This window comes from Hyperolius riggenbachi, chromosome 2 (genome assembly GCF_040937935.1).
Source record: "Hyperolius riggenbachi isolate aHypRig1 chromosome 2, aHypRig1.pri, whole genome shotgun sequence".
Classification (NCBI taxonomy): domain Eukaryota; kingdom Metazoa; phylum Chordata; class Amphibia; order Anura; family Hyperoliidae; genus Hyperolius; species Hyperolius riggenbachi.
In genome coordinates, this window is record NC_090647.1 from 329374813 (window position 1) to 329396767 (window position 21955).

The 21955-nt window shown below is 45.5% G+C and overlaps 1 protein-coding gene across 1 annotated transcript in view; it reads left to right on the forward strand.

Moving 5' to 3' along the window:
- Positions 1-408: 408 nt before the first annotated feature.
- The window catches only part of PLCXD2 (phosphatidylinositol specific phospholipase C X domain containing 2), a 62399-nt gene continuing 40852 nt past the window's right edge, over positions 409-21955 (forward strand). The window contains exons 1-2 of the mRNA XM_068265495.1: positions 409-597; positions 11537-12020. Of these exons, the coding sequence (XP_068121596.1) occupies positions 11933-12020 (88 nt within the window). The 5' untranslated portion in view covers positions 409-597; positions 11537-11932. The remainder of the gene's footprint in view (positions 598-11536; positions 12021-21955) is intronic.

A 21955-nucleotide genomic window follows, 5' to 3' on the forward strand; every position in this document is an offset into this window, starting at 1 on the left:
AAGACTCACGTAGATTGGAAAAAGGAGTCTTTATTATAAAAAATGTTATGCTGTAGACAACGCGTTTCACGGGTCTCAGCCCGCTTTCTCATGTCAGTACACACAGATAACCTTTACTATGAGCCGTGTGGTGCGAGGGTGCTTTTAACTTTATATACAGTATATATATATATATATATATATATATATATATATATATATATATATATATCGCTATAGAATAAGGGTCCACCTACCCTATTATATATTGGGCGCCTCCCCAACAATCCAAATCCCGTTAGTACTTTACACCTCCAAGTGAGGTGTCAATGCCTCACTACTTAGAAAGGATCAGAGGAGGAGAGTGACTGCCCAGTTCCTGAAGGTTCCAGGACGCCGAGCAGGAATGGTTATATTTTCGCATGTGCATACGGTGGTTGCAGGATTGCAATCCACTCTTGTGAGTATCTACTACCCACAATATTCTGTGATATATTGTACCTAACGATACTGTACCATCAGGCTCCTGGTCTCCTCTTCTTCACAGGCATCTCCACTCCATTGAGAAGGGACTCCTGCTACCTGAACTACCAAGTTACAGTGGCTGATTACTTCCAGGTAGGGAGAATTAAGCATGTTATCTCTAAATACACACAGGGTGGGTTTCTCTGTGTTTTCCTCCTCTTCTGTGGAAGAGTCTAGGTCCTCTAACTAACTGATCTGTTTGTGGCCTAGAAAGAATTAGTGATCCAGCACTACAATATATTCTTAATTCAATAAAACAATATCATAAATGGCGCTCACAAATAATGCAAATTTAAACAATGATGCTGAACAACAACACCCAGCAAAAGTAGGTGGAGCGCTCCCTGCTTAGTGTGATAAGCTGAAACAAAGTTATAATGTATAGGGTAAAGCGCTCAAAAGTTCAAAGTGTCTTTTTGTTCAGTATCTTCAACTCTCACTTTAAATAGCATGTGGGGAATGGCAAGCCACAGGGCTTCCCCTCGTTATGAAAGGACTCACCGGATCCACTGACCAAACGGGCCCGTCAGCGCCACCCCTCAGCCACCACGGCAATCACAGCTGGGCTCTTGCAGATCCGTACAGGTCACCTACTGCAGCACACCGATCTCACCAATCCAGCAGCGACCTTTGCCCCACCCTCTTCCTGGGCCACCGGCAGCTGTGATTGCCGTGGTGGCTGAGGGGTGGTCAATACCCCTGATGCGCTGACGGGCCCGTTTGGCCAGTGGATCCGGTGAGTCCTTTCACAACGGGGGGAAGCCCTGTGGCTTACCATTCCCCACATGCTATTTAAAGTGAGAGCTGAAGATCCTGAACAAAAAGAGACTTAGAACTTTTGAGCACTTTACCCTATATATTATAATATTCTTAATTCAAGTTTTATTAAATCCACTCTAGTATTTTACAGCCACAAGGACAATAAATGCCAGTTGAAATAAGGACTGTCTCTAGTACTGAGCCCAAATGATGTTCTCTGTGCGCACAGCTGCTGCAGAATAAGACAGCCCTTATTTGAGCTGGCATTTATTGTGCTTGACAAAGGGGCTCTCTGGGGTTCTGGAACTTGGATTTGTTAAAGCTTGAAATAAGAATATATTGGAGTGCCTGCTGGATCTCTGTTTATCTGCATATATTTTGGCAGGGACTTTAACAGAAACAGAACCTTCTTGATATTTTGTCCTAAGAACTGTATTAGAGTGCAAATCCTCAGCATATTTATCTAGAAAGAATTAGGTTATCAGTTTTGGGTGCTAAAGTCATGCAGAATCATTTGAGTGTTGATTATCAATTATAAAACATTAGAGTGTAATCTACCTTCTTAAAACAAAAGGTACTGTATATGCAATAATTCAGCTTAAAGTGAGGAACCGTGGTTCCCACAATGCATCACGAATGAATATGCAAATCTCTTTGTTAAAGCAATCGGTCTGGCTCTCAACAGTCAGAATCAAATAGCAGAAATGAATATAGCAACTTAGCAGCATAAAAGTCCTTCATAAATTATGCATCTCATAGGCCTCATTCATAAGTCCCAAATGAAGATTAACAGTTTCCTCTTCATTCAAATCCACTGAAACCAATAAAATAGAATGCGCTCACCAGAACTCGTGGCCAACATCAACTGATCAGCAAAAACACTTTTGGCCCAGCCAGCAACATCCACTTTCCAACCACGATGTACTGTCCTTCAGTGCTTGTAAAAGTAAGAAAGGCAACAATAGTGCGATACTGTTTGATAAACAGAACCTATTTACCACTAGTGCTCCCAGCAAACGCTATTCACCCATCGTGTGATCACACACTTCTATATAAAATAAAGCCTCTCACCAGACAGTGTGGCTGTTAGGCCTGTAGGGATATCCACTCACCAATCAGCTCCAATGCACCAATCTATCTCCACACGCTTCACCCTATGTGGCGCATCCCCGCTTGAACGATAGGTGAGAGACAACACCTACCCGACTTCGGTTACACCCAGGCCTTTAGTGTGCAAGGTATTGGACCTGAATGCAGGGTGAGCAAATAAACTTCTGGGCCTAAACACTGATACAGAGTAGCAGAGTCCAGTACCAGTCCAAGATCATACAGGGGTAAACAGAGATATCGCAGTACAGGAGGGCCAGGCAGAAGAGAAGTCAAGAACGGATCCGAGGTCATACCAGGCAGAAAACAGTCGTAACGATAATCCAGGCAATAGGTTGGTTTGGGCTGCAGACAAGGGAGATCCAGTAAACAATCAGAGGTCCAAGTCCAGATAATCTAATAATAACAGCAGGTAAACAGAGCACCCAGCAAGCTAGAGCTATCACGGGCAACATGCAACTGTCACAGCAAAGTTTAACCGGTTCAGCGCCGCAGTGCCGAAAATCTCATGCATCCGAGCAACGTTCACCTCCCATTCATTCGCCTATAACTTTCTTGCTACTTATCACAATTAATTGATCTATATCTTGTTTTTTCCGCCACTAATTAGGCTTTCTTTGGGTACTACATTTTGCTAAGAATTATTTTTTTCTAAATCCATTTTAACAGGAAGATTAAGAAAGAAATGAAAAAAATTCATTATTTCTCAGTTTTTGGCCATTATAGTTTGAAATTAATATAAGCTACCGTAATTAAAACCCATGTATTTTATTTGCCCATCTGTCCCGTTAATTACACCATTTAAACGATGTCCCTATCACAATTTATGGTGCCGATATTTCATTTAGAAATAAAGGTGCATTTTTTCAATTTGCGTCCATCACTATTTATAAGCTTATAATTTTAAATAATATAATAACATACTCTCTTGACATGTATATTTAAAAAGTTTAGACCCTTGGGTAACTATTTATGTTTTTTTTTTTTTTTTAATTGTCTTTTTTTATTTATTTTTTTTAATAAAAAATGTATGTGGGTAATTTTTGGTGTGGGAGGGAAACTGCTTATTTTACATGTAAAATAAGCAAATTCTTTAATTAAAAATGTATGTGGGTGCAGTTTACTATTTGGCCACAAGATGGCCACAGTGAGAAAAGTCCTGGATGCGAACGATCTCGCATCCAGGAACCAAAATTCAGAGGAGTTGTTTCCTGGGGGCAGAAATACCACGCTCTCTGGAGAGAAAGCGTCGGTATTTCTGCGGGGAAGTTAGATCGGTGAATGGGAATTATATTCCCATTCACTGATCGGGGGGGCGGGCGGCAGGCGTCCGCGCGCCCGATCGCGCGCACCACGCATTGAAAGCAGCAGTGCCGACATACGGAAGTGCCAGGACGCGACCCGCTCTTGGCAGAGACGGCCATGACGCTGGATCCCAGAGGTAAGTCCCTTACAGTGGCTGACCTGACACAGACCAGTAATCCCACTTTCCTTGATCCTCAATATATCATGGTGTCAGAATTCTAGCGGTTTTATTTATGCAGGAAAAGCTGTCGTGTATGTTATAAGTTTTAATGTTCTATGCAAAATTTCATTGTAAACTGTAAAGTTAGAGGACTTTTTTAAAATATTTCTCTGTGACATCTCAGCATATTGCAGACAGTGGAACTCATAATTATTATATTATTTTGGTTACAGAAGCCAAAACATTTTTGTCTGTTATAAGAATCTTTCAAATGTCAAGGTTACACAGCGCAGTATGTGGAAGACAGAAAACCAGTTTAAATTCACATTACTGCAGCAGACATATATATACACTTTGCTCAGTTATTACATATAAATATGATTAATATAAATATTCAATACAGTCAATCAACAGTTCAATACAGTCAAAATATCAATCAATACAGTCCTAAAGAAATAAGTTATTGTTAAACCTATAATTACATATAAACGAATGTATTACTTTGAATTACATGTAAACTGGATTCTGCCAGTGATAGAGACAGTGAAACTTTTATAAGGTTATTTTAACTTGTAAGCTAGAGGATTGTTTATATGTTCTGTTGCTTGAAGGCCATTGCAGCCAGCAAGAAAAAATAACATTTCCCAGCCAGAGAAAGTCAAAATATGAAAGATATAAAACAAATATACAGGGTTTTTCCAATTAGTTAAAGATGATTCAATGGTGACATCTGGCGGGTGAAAGTATTATATTTATTTCTTCATAAGAAAGGCAAAAATACAGAAAATGATTTTATATTATTACATTTTAATATGCAATTATATCTTATGTGATTGTGTTAGGAAGAATTATATAATAAGCTTCATATTTAAATAAGTATATTAGAAGCCCTGTATGTTTCAATAAGCCTTACATTGCTGAAGACTATTACTGGTCTGTGTTAGTGTCAACCTGACCAATCTTATTTCTGGGAAAGAAGAGGCACATTCCAAACTAATTAGCAGAAGGGGACATTATCAGAAATGCGTCATGGATGACATTGTTTAGTCTTAATGTCTGGGGAAAAAAGTCAACCTGCAGACAAGATGGCTGGTGACGTCCATTTTTAATTAACTGCGTCCGAAATGACCTAATCAGAATTTATAAACAATAATATTATGATTTAGGTATTCAAAACATGATAAAGCATTGACGCACGGAAGCTTTAGCCAATCAGAACCAGGGAATTAGGGAAATTCCAGATTAGGCAGCCATATTGCATCCAATCACTATAAAAGTAGGAGCTGAAAGCTCATAGTTTGCAGAAGCCCAACCTGAGAAGACACACGAGGCAGAAGCTACCATCCCACACGTGGTTCTAGATGCTGAAGAGATGACAGAGAAGGGGTAATATGATTAACCACTTCCGGATTTCGGGTGGTTTGGCTGATCTGTGCTGTTCAGCCCGCAGCACAGATCAGATATCAGACAGGGCGATCAGACTTCCCCCCCTTTTTTTCCCCACTAGGGGGATGTCCTGCTGGGGGGGGGGTCTGATCGCCGCCACGCTGCTGTGCCTAGCTGGGGGGGTGTACCTCAAAGCCCCCCTTCGCAGCGCTATTCCTCCCTCTGCCTCCTTCCCTCCCTCCCCTCTTCATTATGGGCTGCGCAGGACGGAAATCCGTCCTGCGCCGCCTCAGATAGGCTTCAGCCTATCAGATGCCGCCGATCCCCGGCCAATCAGAGGCCGGGGATCGACAATCTCCTTTATGGCGCTGCTGCGCAGCAGCGCCGTATGTATGTAAACAGCGGGGAAGATGTTCCCCGCTGTTTACATTTACTCTGTGAGCTGCGATCGCAGGCTCGCAGGGGGTTCATGGAGACACCCTCCGTGAACTGACATGGAATGTTTCCATGGAAACCGCTTCAGGATTCAGGGGCGTACTTATGCGTACGCAGAATCCTGAAGTGGTTAATGTTCTGGTGATTTACCTTATTAATTTTTCAGCATTATGTTCTAAGATGTTAGCAAGAAGTTTTTTTTAGAAGTTATTTTTATGATTTTTCTTTAAGAAGATTACTACATGTTTTACACAGCTACTAGATACACAGCTATTGATACAGACGAGACTAGTTTTGATGTTATTCTACATAACACAGCTGTTAGATTCTTTTTTGAATGTACTTGGAAGATTGATGATCACTTGGCTATATAGGCCATGATGAGATGGAATACTGTTAGAAGGAAACACTACTTAGAACTGTTCATATTTTGTATATATGCTGTATGACAAGCAAATACAATTTTTTATATAAAATCATATACTGAGTGCTCCGATTCATTTCAAGGTATACTGTCAATCTATAATTACTGTTATAGAGGGTTCAGACCCCGCTATACCGGATTTATATGATAGCTTTAAGGGCTGGTCCTTTACTGAGTTAGCAATCATGAAAAAGACAAGAACCGCTCAGGTTTTCGACAGTGGCATCAAGTTCAGAGACAATCTTCAGTTTAAAATGCACATATCATAAACAGTCTCCATGTGTAGGTCGCATCTCCTCGGCTGTTAGGCTCCGCCCTACTAGTTTCATCATGCTGTGACTCATCAGGGGCTTTTTGGCCTCCTTTAGTCTGCTATACTAGCCCTAGTGGTTCTGGGTCACCCTGAGCTGCTTGGGTATTCTTTTATAATGGTCCAAGCCCTACCCAATAGAGCCATATCCATCCTTGCCATGCAGTGATGAAGACCAAAAGTCAGAAACAGGTTGTCTGCATGCTAGGTTGATGTGGCTCTGTAAAATCTAAAAGCTATAAATGAACATTCTGCAGAGCTGCATCTGACAGGACTCAAAATGTTACCACTATGATAAATTCACAATGTAAATCAGGGTGAAACAAGATTTTAGAATGGGTAATCACTGACTAAATAATTGATAAAGTAATTGATTGTAAAAAAAAACAAAAACAATTTTTTTCACTACGCAATTTTCATTACAGTTCTTCTTGAATATTTATTATATATTTACCATTTATATTTATTATATATTTACCATGGTTCCACACACACAGATGTTATATACTTATAACTAGAGGGGAGCAGCCCCTGTGACCGCAGGGAGCCCAGAACTGTAAGGGGGCCCCAACCACCACTTCACTTCCTCTGATAGTCCATGCTACAGATCAGGTGTTGTTGTGGCTACACTTGTTATGGGTGCGATGATTATGATGGCCACTCGTGATTTATGACCCTTGTAATGGAGCTCATACATGGTACCATTTTTTTCGATTAGATAATTTTGTTCGATTATTCTGTTACATCAAATAGTTTTCCAACATGTCCGTTTGGATTTTTTATCGGAAAAAAAAACGGGACAATCGTTAATTTTTCTTGATAAAAAAAAAAGATTATTTTCGACTTTAATTTGATTCAATTGTTTTGCTTGAATAAATGGGAAAATGAAATATTTTTCTTGCACCATGTATGGGCACCATAAGATGGACTTGAGGCTGTGAGGGTTACCAGAGGCAGGCAAGAGAAAGTGTGAGAACATTGAGGGCCCAAAGTTTTCAAGGGGGCCCCATGATTTGTAGCTACGCCCAGGGCCGAATTTCTACTATTTACCGTCCAAGGCCACTGTCACCATGCGCCCCCCTTTGGTATAGGTAGCGTAATGACCCCTCTCCCCTTCCCTCCAGTATGGGTAGCCAGATGACTCCCTTAAAGAGAGTCTGAAGCCATAATAAAAATGGCCTTTTCCCTTATATTCAGCAGGGGCATGTTTGCCCCTGCTAAAACGCCGCTATCCCGCGGCAGAACGGGGGTCCTTTACCCTCCAAATCCCCCCTGCAAAATCATTTTGCTGCCCTTGTGCGCTTCCGTGTGAGGCAGGGCTATGGGCTGCAGCTCTGCCTCACATGCGTCTATCAGTGGTGGATCTCCGCCTCTCCGCCGTCCCTCTCAGCGAAGGCAGACTGAGAGGGGCGGGGAGAGGCGGAGATCCGCCACTGATAGACGCGTGTGAGGCAGGGCTGCAGCCCATAGCCCTGCCTCACACGGAAGCGCTCCCCGGACATAGAAGGGGGGATTTGGGGGGTAAAGACCCCTCGTTATGCCGCGGGATCGCGGCATTTTAGCAGGGGCAAACATGCCCCTTCTGAATATAAGGAAAAAAGCAATTTTTATTATGGCTTCAGACTCTCTTTAATCCCTCCTTTTCCCACCCACCTTCAGTATGGGTTGCCAGCTCGCCTTCACACCACAGCACACCACAAGTGTCACTCGTCTCCAGTGCAGAAGGTTTCTCTTCTTTTCCATCTCCAATGCTGCCCAAGTCCATAGTCACAATGCAAATGTGCACAGAGAGCAAGATGGCTGCTGCACAGGCGGCTAGCAGCAGGGTACCACTGTCAGGTGCTCACCTGATCTCCCTACATTGCAGCATTTGCAAGCTTGCAAATGCTGCTCTAGTTTAGCCTGCTGCTTTGGTTCCCTTGCTCCTGTGGTGCCCTAGGCCATGGCCTAGGTGGCCTTGGCCTAAATCCAGCCCTGGCTATTATCATTTAGTATTTATATAGCGCCGACATCTTCCGCATCACTTTACAGAGTATATATTGTCTTGTCGCTTAACTGTCCCTCAGAGGGGCTCACAATCTAATCCCTACTGTCATGGGCGTCTGCACATACGGCAAATTCGGGCATCTGCTCGACCCTGGCCGCCCGCAGCCCCCCCTGGCCACGTGCCCGTGCAGCCAGCAGGAGGGGAGCAGTGCAGAGAAGAGGGAGAGCTATGGGCACAGTGGGGAAGGGCGGACGTCTCCCCCCCCCCCTTCCCTCACCTTAGGGGGTTCTCCCTCCCTCGCTGTCTGCTCCGGAACGAAGTGTTGTGCAGCGCTGGGCAGCGGGCGGAACTTACCTCCGTCTCGATCCAGCGCCGGTAGTTCTGGTGCCGCTGTCTGGTCCAGACCAGACTAGCGGCAAATCCATCCGGCGCCTGAACGAGACGGAGGTAAGTTCCGCCCGCTGCCCAGCGCTGCACGACACTTCGTTCCGGAGGGGACAGCGAGGGAGGGAGAGCCCCCTAAGGTGAGGGAAGGGGTGGGGGAGACGTCCGCCCTTTCCCACTGTGCCCATAGCTCTCCCTCTTCTCTGCGCTGCTCCCCTCCTGCTAGGGGCACACCTGGCTACCTATTTTAGGGACATTTACCCCTCTCCTGCCTACATATACTGGGCACATATAACCCTGCCTACATATACTGGGCACATATACCCCTGACTACATATACTGGGCACATATACCTCTGGCTTTATATACTGGGCACATATACCTCTGGCTACATATACTGGGCACATATACCCTGCCCTGACTACATATACTGGGCACATATACCTCTGGCTACATATACTGGGCACATATACCCCTGCCTACATATACTGGGCACATATACCCCTGGCTACATATACTGGGCACATATACCCCTGGCTACATATACTGGGACATATACCTCTGGCTTTATATACTGGGCACATATACCCCTGGCTACATATACTGGGCACATATACCCCTGGCTACATATACTGGGCACATATACCCCTGCCTACATATACTGGGCACATATACCCCTGGCTACATATACTGGGCACATATACCCCTGGCTACATATACTGGGCACATATACCCCCGGCTACATATACTGGGCACATATACCCCTGCCTACATATACTGGGCGCATATACCCCTGCCTACATATACTGGGACATATACCTCTGGCTTCACATACTGGGCACATATACCCCTGGCTACATATACTCGGCACATATATCCCTGGCTACATATACCCCAGCCTACATATACTGGGCACATATACCCCTGCCTACATATACTGAGCCATATACCTCTGGCTTCATATACTGGGCACATATACCCCTGGCTACATATACTGGGCACATATCCCCCTGGCTACATATACTGGGCACATATACCCCTGGCTTCATATACTGGGCACATATACCCCTGGCTACATATACTGGGCACATATACCCCTGGCTACATATACTGGGCACATATACCCCTGGCTACAGGGCACATATACCCCTGGCTACATATATTGGGCACATATACCCCTGCCTACATATATTGAGCACATACACCCCTGCCTACATATACTGGGCACATATACCCCTGGCTACATATACTGGGCACATATACCTCTGACTACATATACTGGGGTCATCTATACCTCTAGCTACATATACTGGGGACATATACCCCTGGCTACATATACTGGGGACATATACCCCTGACTACATATACTGGGCACATATACCCCTGCCTACAAATACTGAGCACATATACCTCTGGCTACATATACTGGGCACATATACCCCTGCCTACATATACTGGGCACATATACCCCTGGCTACCTGTTCTGGGGACATCTCTACCCCTGACTACCTGTTCTGGGGACATCTATACCGCTGGCCACCTATTCTGGGGACACCTATAGACCTGGGGCTACCTATTTTTGGGGAACCACTGCTGTCAGATTGAGTGTATTTTGGGGAACTGCTGCCAGGTGAGAGGTGTCTACCATATTAAGGGGGCACTCTGCCTATTTATGTGAAATGCTGTCTATTTATGTGCCTCATGACTGCTGAATTTGTCTTGTTGGGGGCCTCATGGTTACTGAATTTGTCTTGTTGGGGGCCTCATGATTTGTTGGGGGCCTCAAGATAGCTGAATTTGTCTTGTTGGGGGCCTCACGATTGCTAAATTTGTCTTGTTGGGGGCCTCATGATTGCTCAGTTGGTCATGTTGGGGGCCTCATGATTGCTGAATTTGTCTTGATGGGGGTCACATGATTGCTAACTGCGAGACTATGGAAAAAGCTGGATCATCATCATATGAGACAATAGCATTAAACCTACTTTTTCAGCTTTTTAAAACCGAAAATGAAACTGGGAGGTTCTAAAAAAAATGAACACATTTTTCAGGAGGCGGATGGATGAAATTGTTTATCTTCACAGTTTATTTTCAACTTGCATTTTCCATAATGTTCGTGTATGAGTTAAAACGTTTGTATTTAGTTTAAATTGCTGTTGGCACTTTGAGATAGTAAAGTGACTTTTGGGTTGCAGTTTGGGCACTCGACCTTCAAAAGGTTCGCCACCACTGTCCTAATCTAATGTCCCACGTAAACTTGTCTCCACACCCACATTCTGGTTCGTGACCACACCCATTTTTTGGCACGTAACCCCATTTTTTGTCGCCACACACAACACCGCCCCTCTTCGCCCTTTTTTTGCTGGAACATTTTCTGCAGGCGCCCATGCCTACTGTAGTCTTATGTCTATGTATGTATCTAGTCTATGGCCAGTTTTAGGGGGAAGCCAATTAACTACCCGGAGGAAACTCACACAGACACGGGGAGAACATACAAACTCCTTACAGATTTTGACCTGGCTGGGATGCAAACCAGGGACCCAGCATTGCAAGGCGAGAGAGGGCTAACCACTATGCCACCGGGCTATGCCCCTGCTTGCATCTGTGGAAAATGGCCATTTGTTTGTTTTGTTTTGCGCGTTACCATTGATCAACATTACATGTAATTTCACCATTTTAAGCAAGTGTGGTCCCAGCCTAGGTATAAACTTAATCTTTGTCATTAATAGTCGTTCGTGGTGCGGCTGTGCTCATCTTTTTCCTTCTCTACTGTTTTAGGACATGAAGGTTGCCCAGCATGCTGCTTCCCAGAGTCCATTTGCTAGAAACTAGGCATTCTATTTCACCACACGGTGGCGTGCTTACAGCCATGTCAGGCTTCTGTTATTGGAGACGTGTGACATGCTTGATGACGGTACAGCCCAGCTTACTCAGCGCTGAGAAATGATAAGTCTCTTAGCTCTGCCGCAGCCGTCACACACACACGGAGCTGTCTCTGGTTCTGACAATGCGGAAGAGCTGCAGGTTATGTTTCAGGAAGTGCTGGCAGAAAGCCAACCTGCTGTCAGCCTCGTAAGCTGCTGCGCCTTCTCAGGTCCAGAGAACATGGAATACTCGAGTCGCAGTGACTGAAATTGGGTTGAAAGTACTGCGACATACAAGAGGAGAATCATAATGATGGCTGTGAAAAGTTATGAAGACTGGATGGGAGCTCTTCCAGCGTGCTTAATAACGTTACCGCTTTCCACCTTGGCTATACCAGGTATATATTATGCATGTGGGTGTAGTTTTCATGTACTGTACAGCTTATATGTAGAGCAATAGTAATGAATATGACTGATAGGATCATTGCTAATTCATTTTAAGAAGAGCATTTAGGTAAAGAGTGCTTGATAGCATATCTCTGGAATAATGAAAAACTCTGTTTAGAAATGGTATGTCTGACAGTACAAAGCAGCTATATTTACCACATCCAAATTGGTATATATTGTAATTTTTAAATAAGCAGAAATTAACTTTCCTAAATGGTTGGGGTTTTGGGAGGTCAAATAGAGAGGGTGTGATTTCAAGGGTTTTATGGTGCCATAGAGCCTCCTTTGTTCAGTTGCCCGTTAAGTGATTTTTGTTTATATTGCCCCCTGATAGTGCTTCTTGTGTTATGTTGTCTACTGGTAGTGCTTTCCATTTATATTGCCACTTACTAGGACCTGTGTCATGTTGGCAACTAATAGTGCCAGTGCCTTTTAGAGTGGCTTCTGTACTTTCTCTCCACCCCATTCTCTCCCCCTCTCCCCCCCCCCACACACACACACATACATCTGCGGAGTGTGTGTAAAGAAGCTGAGAAGCAGTTACCTTTCTGCTGCAAACCTTGTCTTTAAAGAGGAACTCCAGTGAAAATAATGTGATAAAAAAGTGCTTCATTTTTACTATAATTATGTATAAATGATTTAGTCAGTGTTTGCCCATTGTAAAATCTTTTAAATCCCTGATTTACATTCTGACATTTATTACATGGTGACATTTTTACTGTTGGCAAGTGATGTAGCTGCTGCATGCTTTTTTGGCAGTTGGAAACCGCTGTAAACAGCTATTTCCCACAATTCAGCAAGGTTCCCAGACAGGAAACTGCCAGGAGTACTTACTTAAGAGTTTCTTGTGGGAGGGGTTTCACCACAATATCAGTCATACAGCGCCCTCTGATGGTCTGTTTGTGAAAAGGAATAGATTTCTCATGTAAAAGGGGGTATCAGCTACTGATTGGGATAAAGTTCAATTCTTGGTCGGAGTTTCTCTTTAAATCCAGAACACTGGCTTCATCATCCTCTTGGATCTTTCTGAGTTATGTACACCTGTTCCCAATGGTGTAATCAAGCAGAAGTATCACATCTGGAAGAATCCATGCGGAAGAGGAGGCCTATAAGCTGAATAATAAGAGGCGGATCGATCAGGTGGCTAATTGTGGCCACTAATGATCCAATCTTTTTCATCAAATCGTACTATTTTTATGTAATTCAACTCAATAACTCAATTTAGCCTAAGGCTGCTTTCACAGTGAGACGTTACAGGCGCACATTAGTGCAGCCTGTAACGCTCCCCAACGCACAGCAATGTAACTGCAATGGGCTGTTCACAGTGCCCACATTGCTTTACATTGTAACACTGCACGTCAATCTAAAGTGCAGCATGCTACGGCGTTAGAGCGGCTTTGCCGCGTTAGCCTGCTTGCACAGGCGCAGTGATTAGCCACATGGCTAATTAATATTCACTGCACTGTGCTGACGTCACTGGCGGGACGACGGGATGCGGAGTGTTCCGCTCACGTGGTCTCCACCAGCGCATGCGTAACGCGGCTCTTTGCTAACGTCCTCTGCCACCACCACCATGCGTTGCGTTAGGTGCACGTTATGCGACCTTAACGTAGCACCTAACGCAACGTCTTAGTGTGAAAGAAGCCTTATACTACGTAGATTTGGTAAAATTGGATGACAAAGGTTGGATCAATAGTAGCTACCTTAACTGCTGTCAGCTGCTTCCTTACACACACTCTGCATGGAGGGGAGACAGAGAGTCAGCGCAGCTCACACTAGGAACAATTCTGCATGCTTTTCACAGCGCATTGTGCTGTGCGCTTTGCTAGGTACAGCTTTTTCCATTGAGTCTAATGTAGCAAGTTCACATCTGTGCGCTTTGTTACTGTCTGTTTGAGAAACGTGGTGTTGCATGCATTTCTGTGCATTGCGCTGTGATTTGCACAGCAATGCAAGTGAATGGGTGCACTTTTTAAAGAGACTCTGTAAAGAAAAAAAAAACCCTCTGGGGGATACTTACCTCAGGAGGAGGAAGCCTCGGGGGTCCCAATGAGGCTTCCCCCTCCCCTGTAGCTTCAGGGAATACAGCGCTGGCTGCACTGGATCCTCCCCCGACAAGCTTGACAAGGCTGGATTTAATTACCTCTCCGGAATCCAGCGCAGGCGCAGCAGTGGCTCTTCGTTCAAGCTATGTGGAAATAGCTGAGCCTGATCGTATTCACTCTACTGCACAGGCGCAAAAGGACTCGCACCTGCACAGTAGAGCAGATCGATCGGGTTTGGCTATTTCCGCCTTAACCCGAATGAAGAGCGGCTAGTGCACCTGCGCTGGATCGCGGTAGGTTAATATCAATCTTTATTGACTACTGCTACATCAAATAAGCAAAACATGATGAATAAATAAGCACATGTAAATGCATGGGTCCACTTAAAAAAATGCACTACAATGCACTGAAACGCGTTATGAAACGTGCATCAGCGCATTCCCTTAAATACTTTTCTGAATGCACCCAATGTGAACGAGGCCTAAGGGCCTGAGTACACAATCAGCCTAGGGTTGCCACGGTATACCGGTTTTATGATATACCACGGTTTGATTGTGCACGGTAACCATACCATGCACAATCTCGTTTTGGGGGGCGGGGCGACCGGGGGACGGGGTAATGTAGCGGTGGGGATGCGACGCAGCGGCAAGCGCACGAACAGCGGCGGGAATACAAATACTCACTTGCAGGCAGCAGCTCCGTCCTGAACGATGTACTAGCTTCATTGTACTTCCTGTTCTTACATCACATTTCCCTGAAACAGCGCCCCCGGGTGCTATTACAAGATGATGCAAGAACAGGAAGTAGAATGAAGCCCATACATCGGTGAAGGACCTTGCTGCCAGCAAGTGAGTATTTATCCCTGCTGCTGCGTCCCCTCTCCCTTCCCCCGCCTCTCTGTGCTGCGGCCACCTATTTCTAGCTACACCTATCCCTGGCTACCTATGCTGCGAGCACCTACTACTGGCTACACCTATCTCTGGCTACCTTTGCTGTAAGCACCTACTACTGGCTACACTTCTCCTGCGAGCACCTACTCCTGGCTACACCTGTCCCTGGCTACCTTTGCTGTAAGCACCTATACTGGCTACACTTCTCCTGCGAGCACCTACTACTGGCTACACCTGTCCCTGGCTACCTTTGCTGTAGGCACCTATACTGGCTACACTTCTCCTGCAAGCACCTACTACTGGCTACACCTGTCCCTGGCTACCTTTGTTGCAAGCACCTACTACTGGCTACACCTATCCTGCGAGCACCTACTACTGGCTACACCTGTCCCTGGCTACCTTTGCTGTGTGCACCTACTACTGGCTACACCTGTCCCTGGCTACCTTTGCTGTGAGCACCTACTACTGGCTACACCTATTCTGCGAGCACCTACTACTGGCTACACCTATCCCTGGCCACCTTTGCTGCGAGCACCTACTACTGGCTACACCTATCCCTGGCCACCTTTGCTGCGAGCACCTACTACTGGCTATACCTATCCCTGGCCACCTTTGCTGTGAGCACCTACTACTGGCTACACCTGTCCCTGGCTACCTCTGCTGTAAGCACCTATACTGGCTACATTTCTCCTGCGAGCACCTACTACTGGCTACACCTGTCCTTGGCTACCTTTGTTGCAAGCACCTACTACTGGCTACACCTATACTTCGAGCACCTACTACTGGCTACACCTATCCCTGGCCACCTTTGCTGCGAGCACCTACTACTGGCTACACCTATCCCTGGCCACCTTTGCTGTGAGCACCTACTACTGGCTACACCTGTCCCTGGCTACCTTTGCTGCGAGCACCTACTACTGGCTACACCTATCCTGCGAGCACCTACTACTGGCTACACCTATCCCTGGCCACCTTTGCTGCGAGCACCTACTACTGGCTACACCTGTCCCTGGCCACCTTTGCTGCGAGCACCTACTACTGGCTATACCTATCCCTGGCCACCTTTGCTGCGAGCACCTACTACTGGCTACACCTATCCTGCGAGCACCTACTACTGGCTACACCTATCCCTGGCCACCTTTGCTGTGAGCACCTACTACTGGCTACACCTGTCCCTGGCTACCTTTGCTGCAAGCACCTACTACTGGTTACACCTATCCTGCGAGCACCTACTACTGGCTACACCTATCCCTGGCCACCTTTGCTGTGAGCACCTACTACTGGCTACACCTGTCCCTGGCTACCTTTGCTGTGAGCACCTACTACTGGCTACACCTATCCTGCGAGCACCCTACTACTGGCTACACCTATCCCTGGCCACCTTTGCTGCGAGCACCTACTACTGGCTACACCTATCCTGCGAGCACCTACTACTGGCTACACCTATCCCTGGCCACCTTTGCTGCGAGCACCTACTACTGGCTATACCTATCCCTGGCCACCTTTGCTGCGAGCACCTACTACTGGCTACACCTATCCCTGGCCACCTTTGCTGTGAGCACCTACTACTGGCTACACCTGTCCCTGGCTACCTTTGTTGCAAGCACCTACTACTGGTTACACCTATCCTGCGAGCACCTACTACTGGCTACACCTATCCCTGGCCACCTTTGCTGTGAGCACCTACTACTGGCTACACCTGTCCCTGGCTACCTTTGCTGTGAGCACCTACTACTGGCTACACCTATCCTGCGAGCACCCTACTACTGGCTACACCTATCCCTGGCCACCTTTGCTGCGAGCACCTACTACTGGCTACACCTATCCCTGGCCACCTTTGCTGCGAGCACCTACTACTTGCTACACCTATCCCTGGCCACCTTTGCTGCGAGCACCTACTACTGGCTATACCTATCCCTGGCCACCTTTGCTGCAAGCACCTACTACTGTCTACACCAATCCCTGCCTACCTTTGCTGCGAGCACCTACTACTGGCTACACCTATCCCTGGCCACCTTTGCTGCGAGCGCCTATTACTGGCTACACCTATCCCTGGCTATGAATACTGCGGCCACCTATTACTGGCTACACCTAGCCCTAGCTACCTATGCTGTGGCCACCTACCACTGGCTACAGAGGGGGGCCCCGGGTCCAAATAATTGTTTTAAACCGTATACCGTAATGCCGTCATACCGTGGTATTGTTTTTGACGGTTATCATACCGTGGAATTTCATACCGTTGCAACCCTAAATCAGCCAAATGTATCAGTACATGCTACTCAGTGACATCAGACAGTGCATAGACAGCACTGTCTGACAGGCACACTTTGGCCTTGCTGCATGCATTTGTGTGCACAACACAGTGCTGTCCCATTCGAAATAACTAAATGGGCTTAGCGCTGCAACACAGCCGGTGCCATCTGTGTTGCACAGCTGGTGCTGCACGGCCATCTGTGTTGCACAGCGTCTCTGGGCCCCATGCATTACCTAAACCCCAATTCATGGGCAGATCATGACAGGTTGTTGACACCTGATTTGGACAATTTATGCTATTTATAACCCCATTTTTATTTGTTGATATAAAATATCAGTGCTACGAAAACCATTTTTACAAAAAAAAAGAAAAAAACTCTTCAGACTGCAGCTGCTCTATGTTTGTAATAGAAGCATACATTTTAAAGTAATTTTGTTTGAAACCATGGCAACCGTAAACAGTTTGTTTTAAAGGATTCCTCCAGGCTAAATAAAAGATTAAAATCCACTTACCTAGGGCATCCTCCTGCCCCTGGCAGCTGTCCTGTACCCTCGCCGCAGCTCCGGTGGCTCCCGGTCTTCTCCGCTGCAGAAGCCGACTTCGCCAGGTCGGCTTCCAGGTCAAGTTCTTCTGCTCTCCAATGTGCGGCTCACGTGGCCACGCTGACGCCATCAGGACTGTACTGCGCAGGACATGCAGCATTTTTGAGCATTAGCATTTCTGCAATGTAAAGTGTATAAATGCTGGTGTAATCGCTCATCAAAACCTACACAGAGCGATTTGCTAGCATTTTTAAATTACTGCACACTGTAAAAAAGAAAAAATGAAAATTAATTGAAAAGACCAATCAGAATTAAAATCGCAAATCGCTACACAATAGCTGGCAAAAACCTTACATTTTTTAAAATCGCTATTAAAATCGCCAGAAAACGCTCATGAAATCGCTTACAAAGCGCTCATTAAAAACGATAGCGATTCCGATTAGCGATAGCACTTTGTAGTGGGTTCCATGCCTGAAGTCCCATTAACCACTGCATTTCTGTCTGCATTGTGCTATGCATAGAATTAATGAAGGCACAAAACTGTATGTGTAGTGTAGTGCAGAGGTCCCCAACCTAGGGGCCGCGGCCCCCTGGGGGTCCGTGAGCAAATTTCTGGGGGGCCGCGGCGGATCTGGCCTTTCTTCCTCTCCCCCCCCCCGCGGCCGCCGTTTCTGTTACCTTAAGAGCGGCGGCCGCTTCCTCCCTTATATTCCCCATAGCCCCTCTCCTATCTCGTATTACAGCAGCGCTTCCTGTGTGGCTGCTGTAAGGAGGGAAGGGGGCGGGGCAGCGGTTCCCATGGTAACGGCAATGGCCGCTACAGGAAGCCGCTGCCCTGTTTCGTTCCCTTCTTTACAGCAGCCGCGCGGGAAGCGCTGCTGTATTACGAGATGGCGATGCTGCAACCGAGGAGAGAAGCACCTGGGGGAATATAAGGAAGGAAGCGACCGCCCGCTCATAAGGTAACAGGAGCGGCGGCCGCAGGGGGGAGAGGGCACCTATCCTAGCTGCACTGGGGCACTATACTGGGGTAACTACTGGCTACAATGGGGCAGCTATACTGGGCTAACTGTACTAGCTATACGGGGCTAACTGTACTTGCTACACTGGGCTAACTATACTTGCTATACTGTGGTAACTGTACTAGCTATACTGGGCTAACTGTACTAGCTATACTGGGCTAACTGTACTAGCTGTACTGGCTAACTGGGCTAACTGTACTTGCTATACTGTGGTAACTGCCGCCGCCACTAGCCACGCCCCTCCAACCCCCTCATAGCATCAAAATCTGTGTTTTTCTATGATTAAAAATCTTTAGAGTTATAATTTCAATACCAGAGCAATTTTCATCATTCGCTTCTCATTAACTATTTAACCTGCGGGGACGTGAGACTCACATCTGTGCAGTTTGTGGGGCTGCTTGTGCGATTGTGCGGGCAGAAGCCGGCGTTCACGTGCGTTTGCGATGGTCACGGAGACAGGGTGGATTGGTGGCAGGGAATAGAAGTCCCCTGAGCCAATCATTCTTGTACATCAAGAATTATCACTGTTTTTGTTCAAAAACAGTGATCATTCTCAGATTTGGTAGCATCGTGCCGCCGCACTCCCTCCCATTTGCTTGCTTCCGCCGCTGATCATTACATTACTGAATGGGAACTTCATTCCCATTCATTCATCTCCCCTCAGGTCCCCATGATCGCCAGCATCAATGAGATGCCTGCGCCACTTCCGAAGTAACGCATTACTTCCTGTTTGTGTACTTATTGTACTCTAATAGAAAATAATGCGCAAGGACATCTTGTAGCCAAATAGTAAAATTACACCTACATACATTAGGGACTGAATTTTTTTTAATATGCATGTCAAGAGGGTTTACTACTGTTATTTATGGGCTTGTAAATAGTTATGGATGTAAAATTGAAAAAATGCACCTTTATTTCCAAATAAAATATTATCACCATACATTGTACTAGGGATATAATTTAAACATTGCAATAACCGGGGAAAATGGGCAAATAAAATGTGAAGCTTTTATCCATAGTTTTTTTTCATCCACGTTTTGTTTTAAAACTATAATGGCCAATAACTGAAAAAGAATGATTTTTTTCCATTTTTTTTTATTATTCCCATTGAAATGCATTTAGAATAAAATAATATTTAGCATAATGTACCACCCAAAGAAAATTGGTGGCAAAAAAACAAGGTATAGATCATTTTGTTGTGATAAGTAGTGATAAAGTTATTGGGGAATTAATGGGAAAAGCGCTGAAATGTGAAAATTCTTCTCAACGACAAGGTGAAAACATCCCGCGGGCTGAAGTGGCTAACTTGCATAGACAAATATCTGCGCCCCTGGATGCCTTTTGCCCCTTTGAGGGAGTTTGCAACCTTTTCTTAGGGCTCAGCCACACTATGGGCTTGATTCACTAAAGTGGGATAACTGCTATCACAGCAGTTATCACGCGAGCTGCCACGTGCAAAGGTTTGCGCGTGAACATCGTTACTTTGCGTGATAAGCGAAGGTTTGCATGCGATCACGTGCGCTTTTCATGTGAAAGGCGCACGTGATCGCTCTCAAACCTTAGCTGATTACGCGAAGTAACACTGCAGGTTGCATGATAACTGCTTTGATAGCAGTTATCACACTTTAGTGAATCAAGCCCAATAAGCGCTTTACTGAGCGCTTGTGTCTGATTACCGCTTTCTGAGCACTTTTTAAAAATTGCTCTCATTCACTTTCATTAAAATCGCTGCGATTTTTACGTGATTTTTAATGCGATTTTAATGAAAGTGAATGGGTGCGATTTTTAAAAAGCGCTCAGAAAGCGCTAATCAATCACAAGCGCTCAGAAAAGCGCTTATGCTGTGGCTGAGCCCTTACTGCTATACTGTCATGGTGAAATTGATCTCCTTCAGCTACAAATTTACAGCTGGTCAATCAGTCTTCAGCCAGCAGAGTCATGCTTAGAGGTCAAGGGATATATCTACAAACATTCAATTTGGCCTGGTTTGACAATTTATGATTTGAACAATGATTTAATACCTATGTTTAGCAAACCTTGAAATAAATGTGATGCTGCCTGCATTCTTGAGTAATAGATATGCCTATTACATTGTTTCCAGTCTTTCCAATAGCTGATGATTTATACGTCTTTCCAATAGCTGATGATTTATGCTGTCTGTTTTTTACCTCCAATGGAACAACTATCTTATTGTTGATGTCATCACACAGAGTTAATTCACTGTAATATTAGCCTGCTGTGTAGTTACCTTGCCCAGCAACAGTTAGGACTAGTTCAGATGGATGAATGATAGAACTGCAGTCATAGCTTGCAACTACTTTGTAAAACCAGCAAGCATTTACAGGCTGCTGCAGTGCTTGGGACTGTCAGTGTCATGTACGCATGTATGTTTGGCCAGCTGTAATAAGCTACATGTGGCATCCATCTACTGCTTACTAACTACGCCCTGTGTCTGACACAATGCACTGAGCACTGGTATGAATGGATCCATATAGTTGTATGTTTAGTGGGTTCAGAGCGTTGTATTATTGCTCAACATAACACAGTTTTGGATTGATGCACCAAAAACGGTATTTCCACCACTTTTCTCATCTTCCTCCGCTCGTCTGGAGACAGCGACGCATGGGGCTTCCTGTTCCTGTTGATCTGTAAAAAAAAATGTAAATACCTACCTAGCAGTGTTAGGAAGTCTTGCCCAAGGACTTCTTACTGAATAGGTACTAACCCTAGCCAGGGTTCGAACCCTGGTCTCCCATGTCAAAGGCAGAGCCCTTAAAGGACAGGTCTGAGGTTTAACAAAAACTAGATCTACTTACCTGGGGCTTCCTCCAGCCCCTGGCAGCCTATCTGTCTGGCCCCACATCTGCGGTTCCAGTGTCCCAAGATCCCCTCTGTTGCAGATTTAGGATGACTCCTGGTGGTTGAGTTTCCAACCGCCAAGATTCTGTAATGAGAGAGACCAGGAGCCCGATGGTGCAGTATCGTTAGATATATGGATAAGCAACAGAGTAATAAAATATTCTCAGTGGGTTGTACTCCTGCAACCACCTACAAAGCCTACGGGAAATTAACCATTCCCATTTGGTATCCCAGGTTGGCTGAGCAGCTACTGGCTGGCCACTCTCCTTGGTCA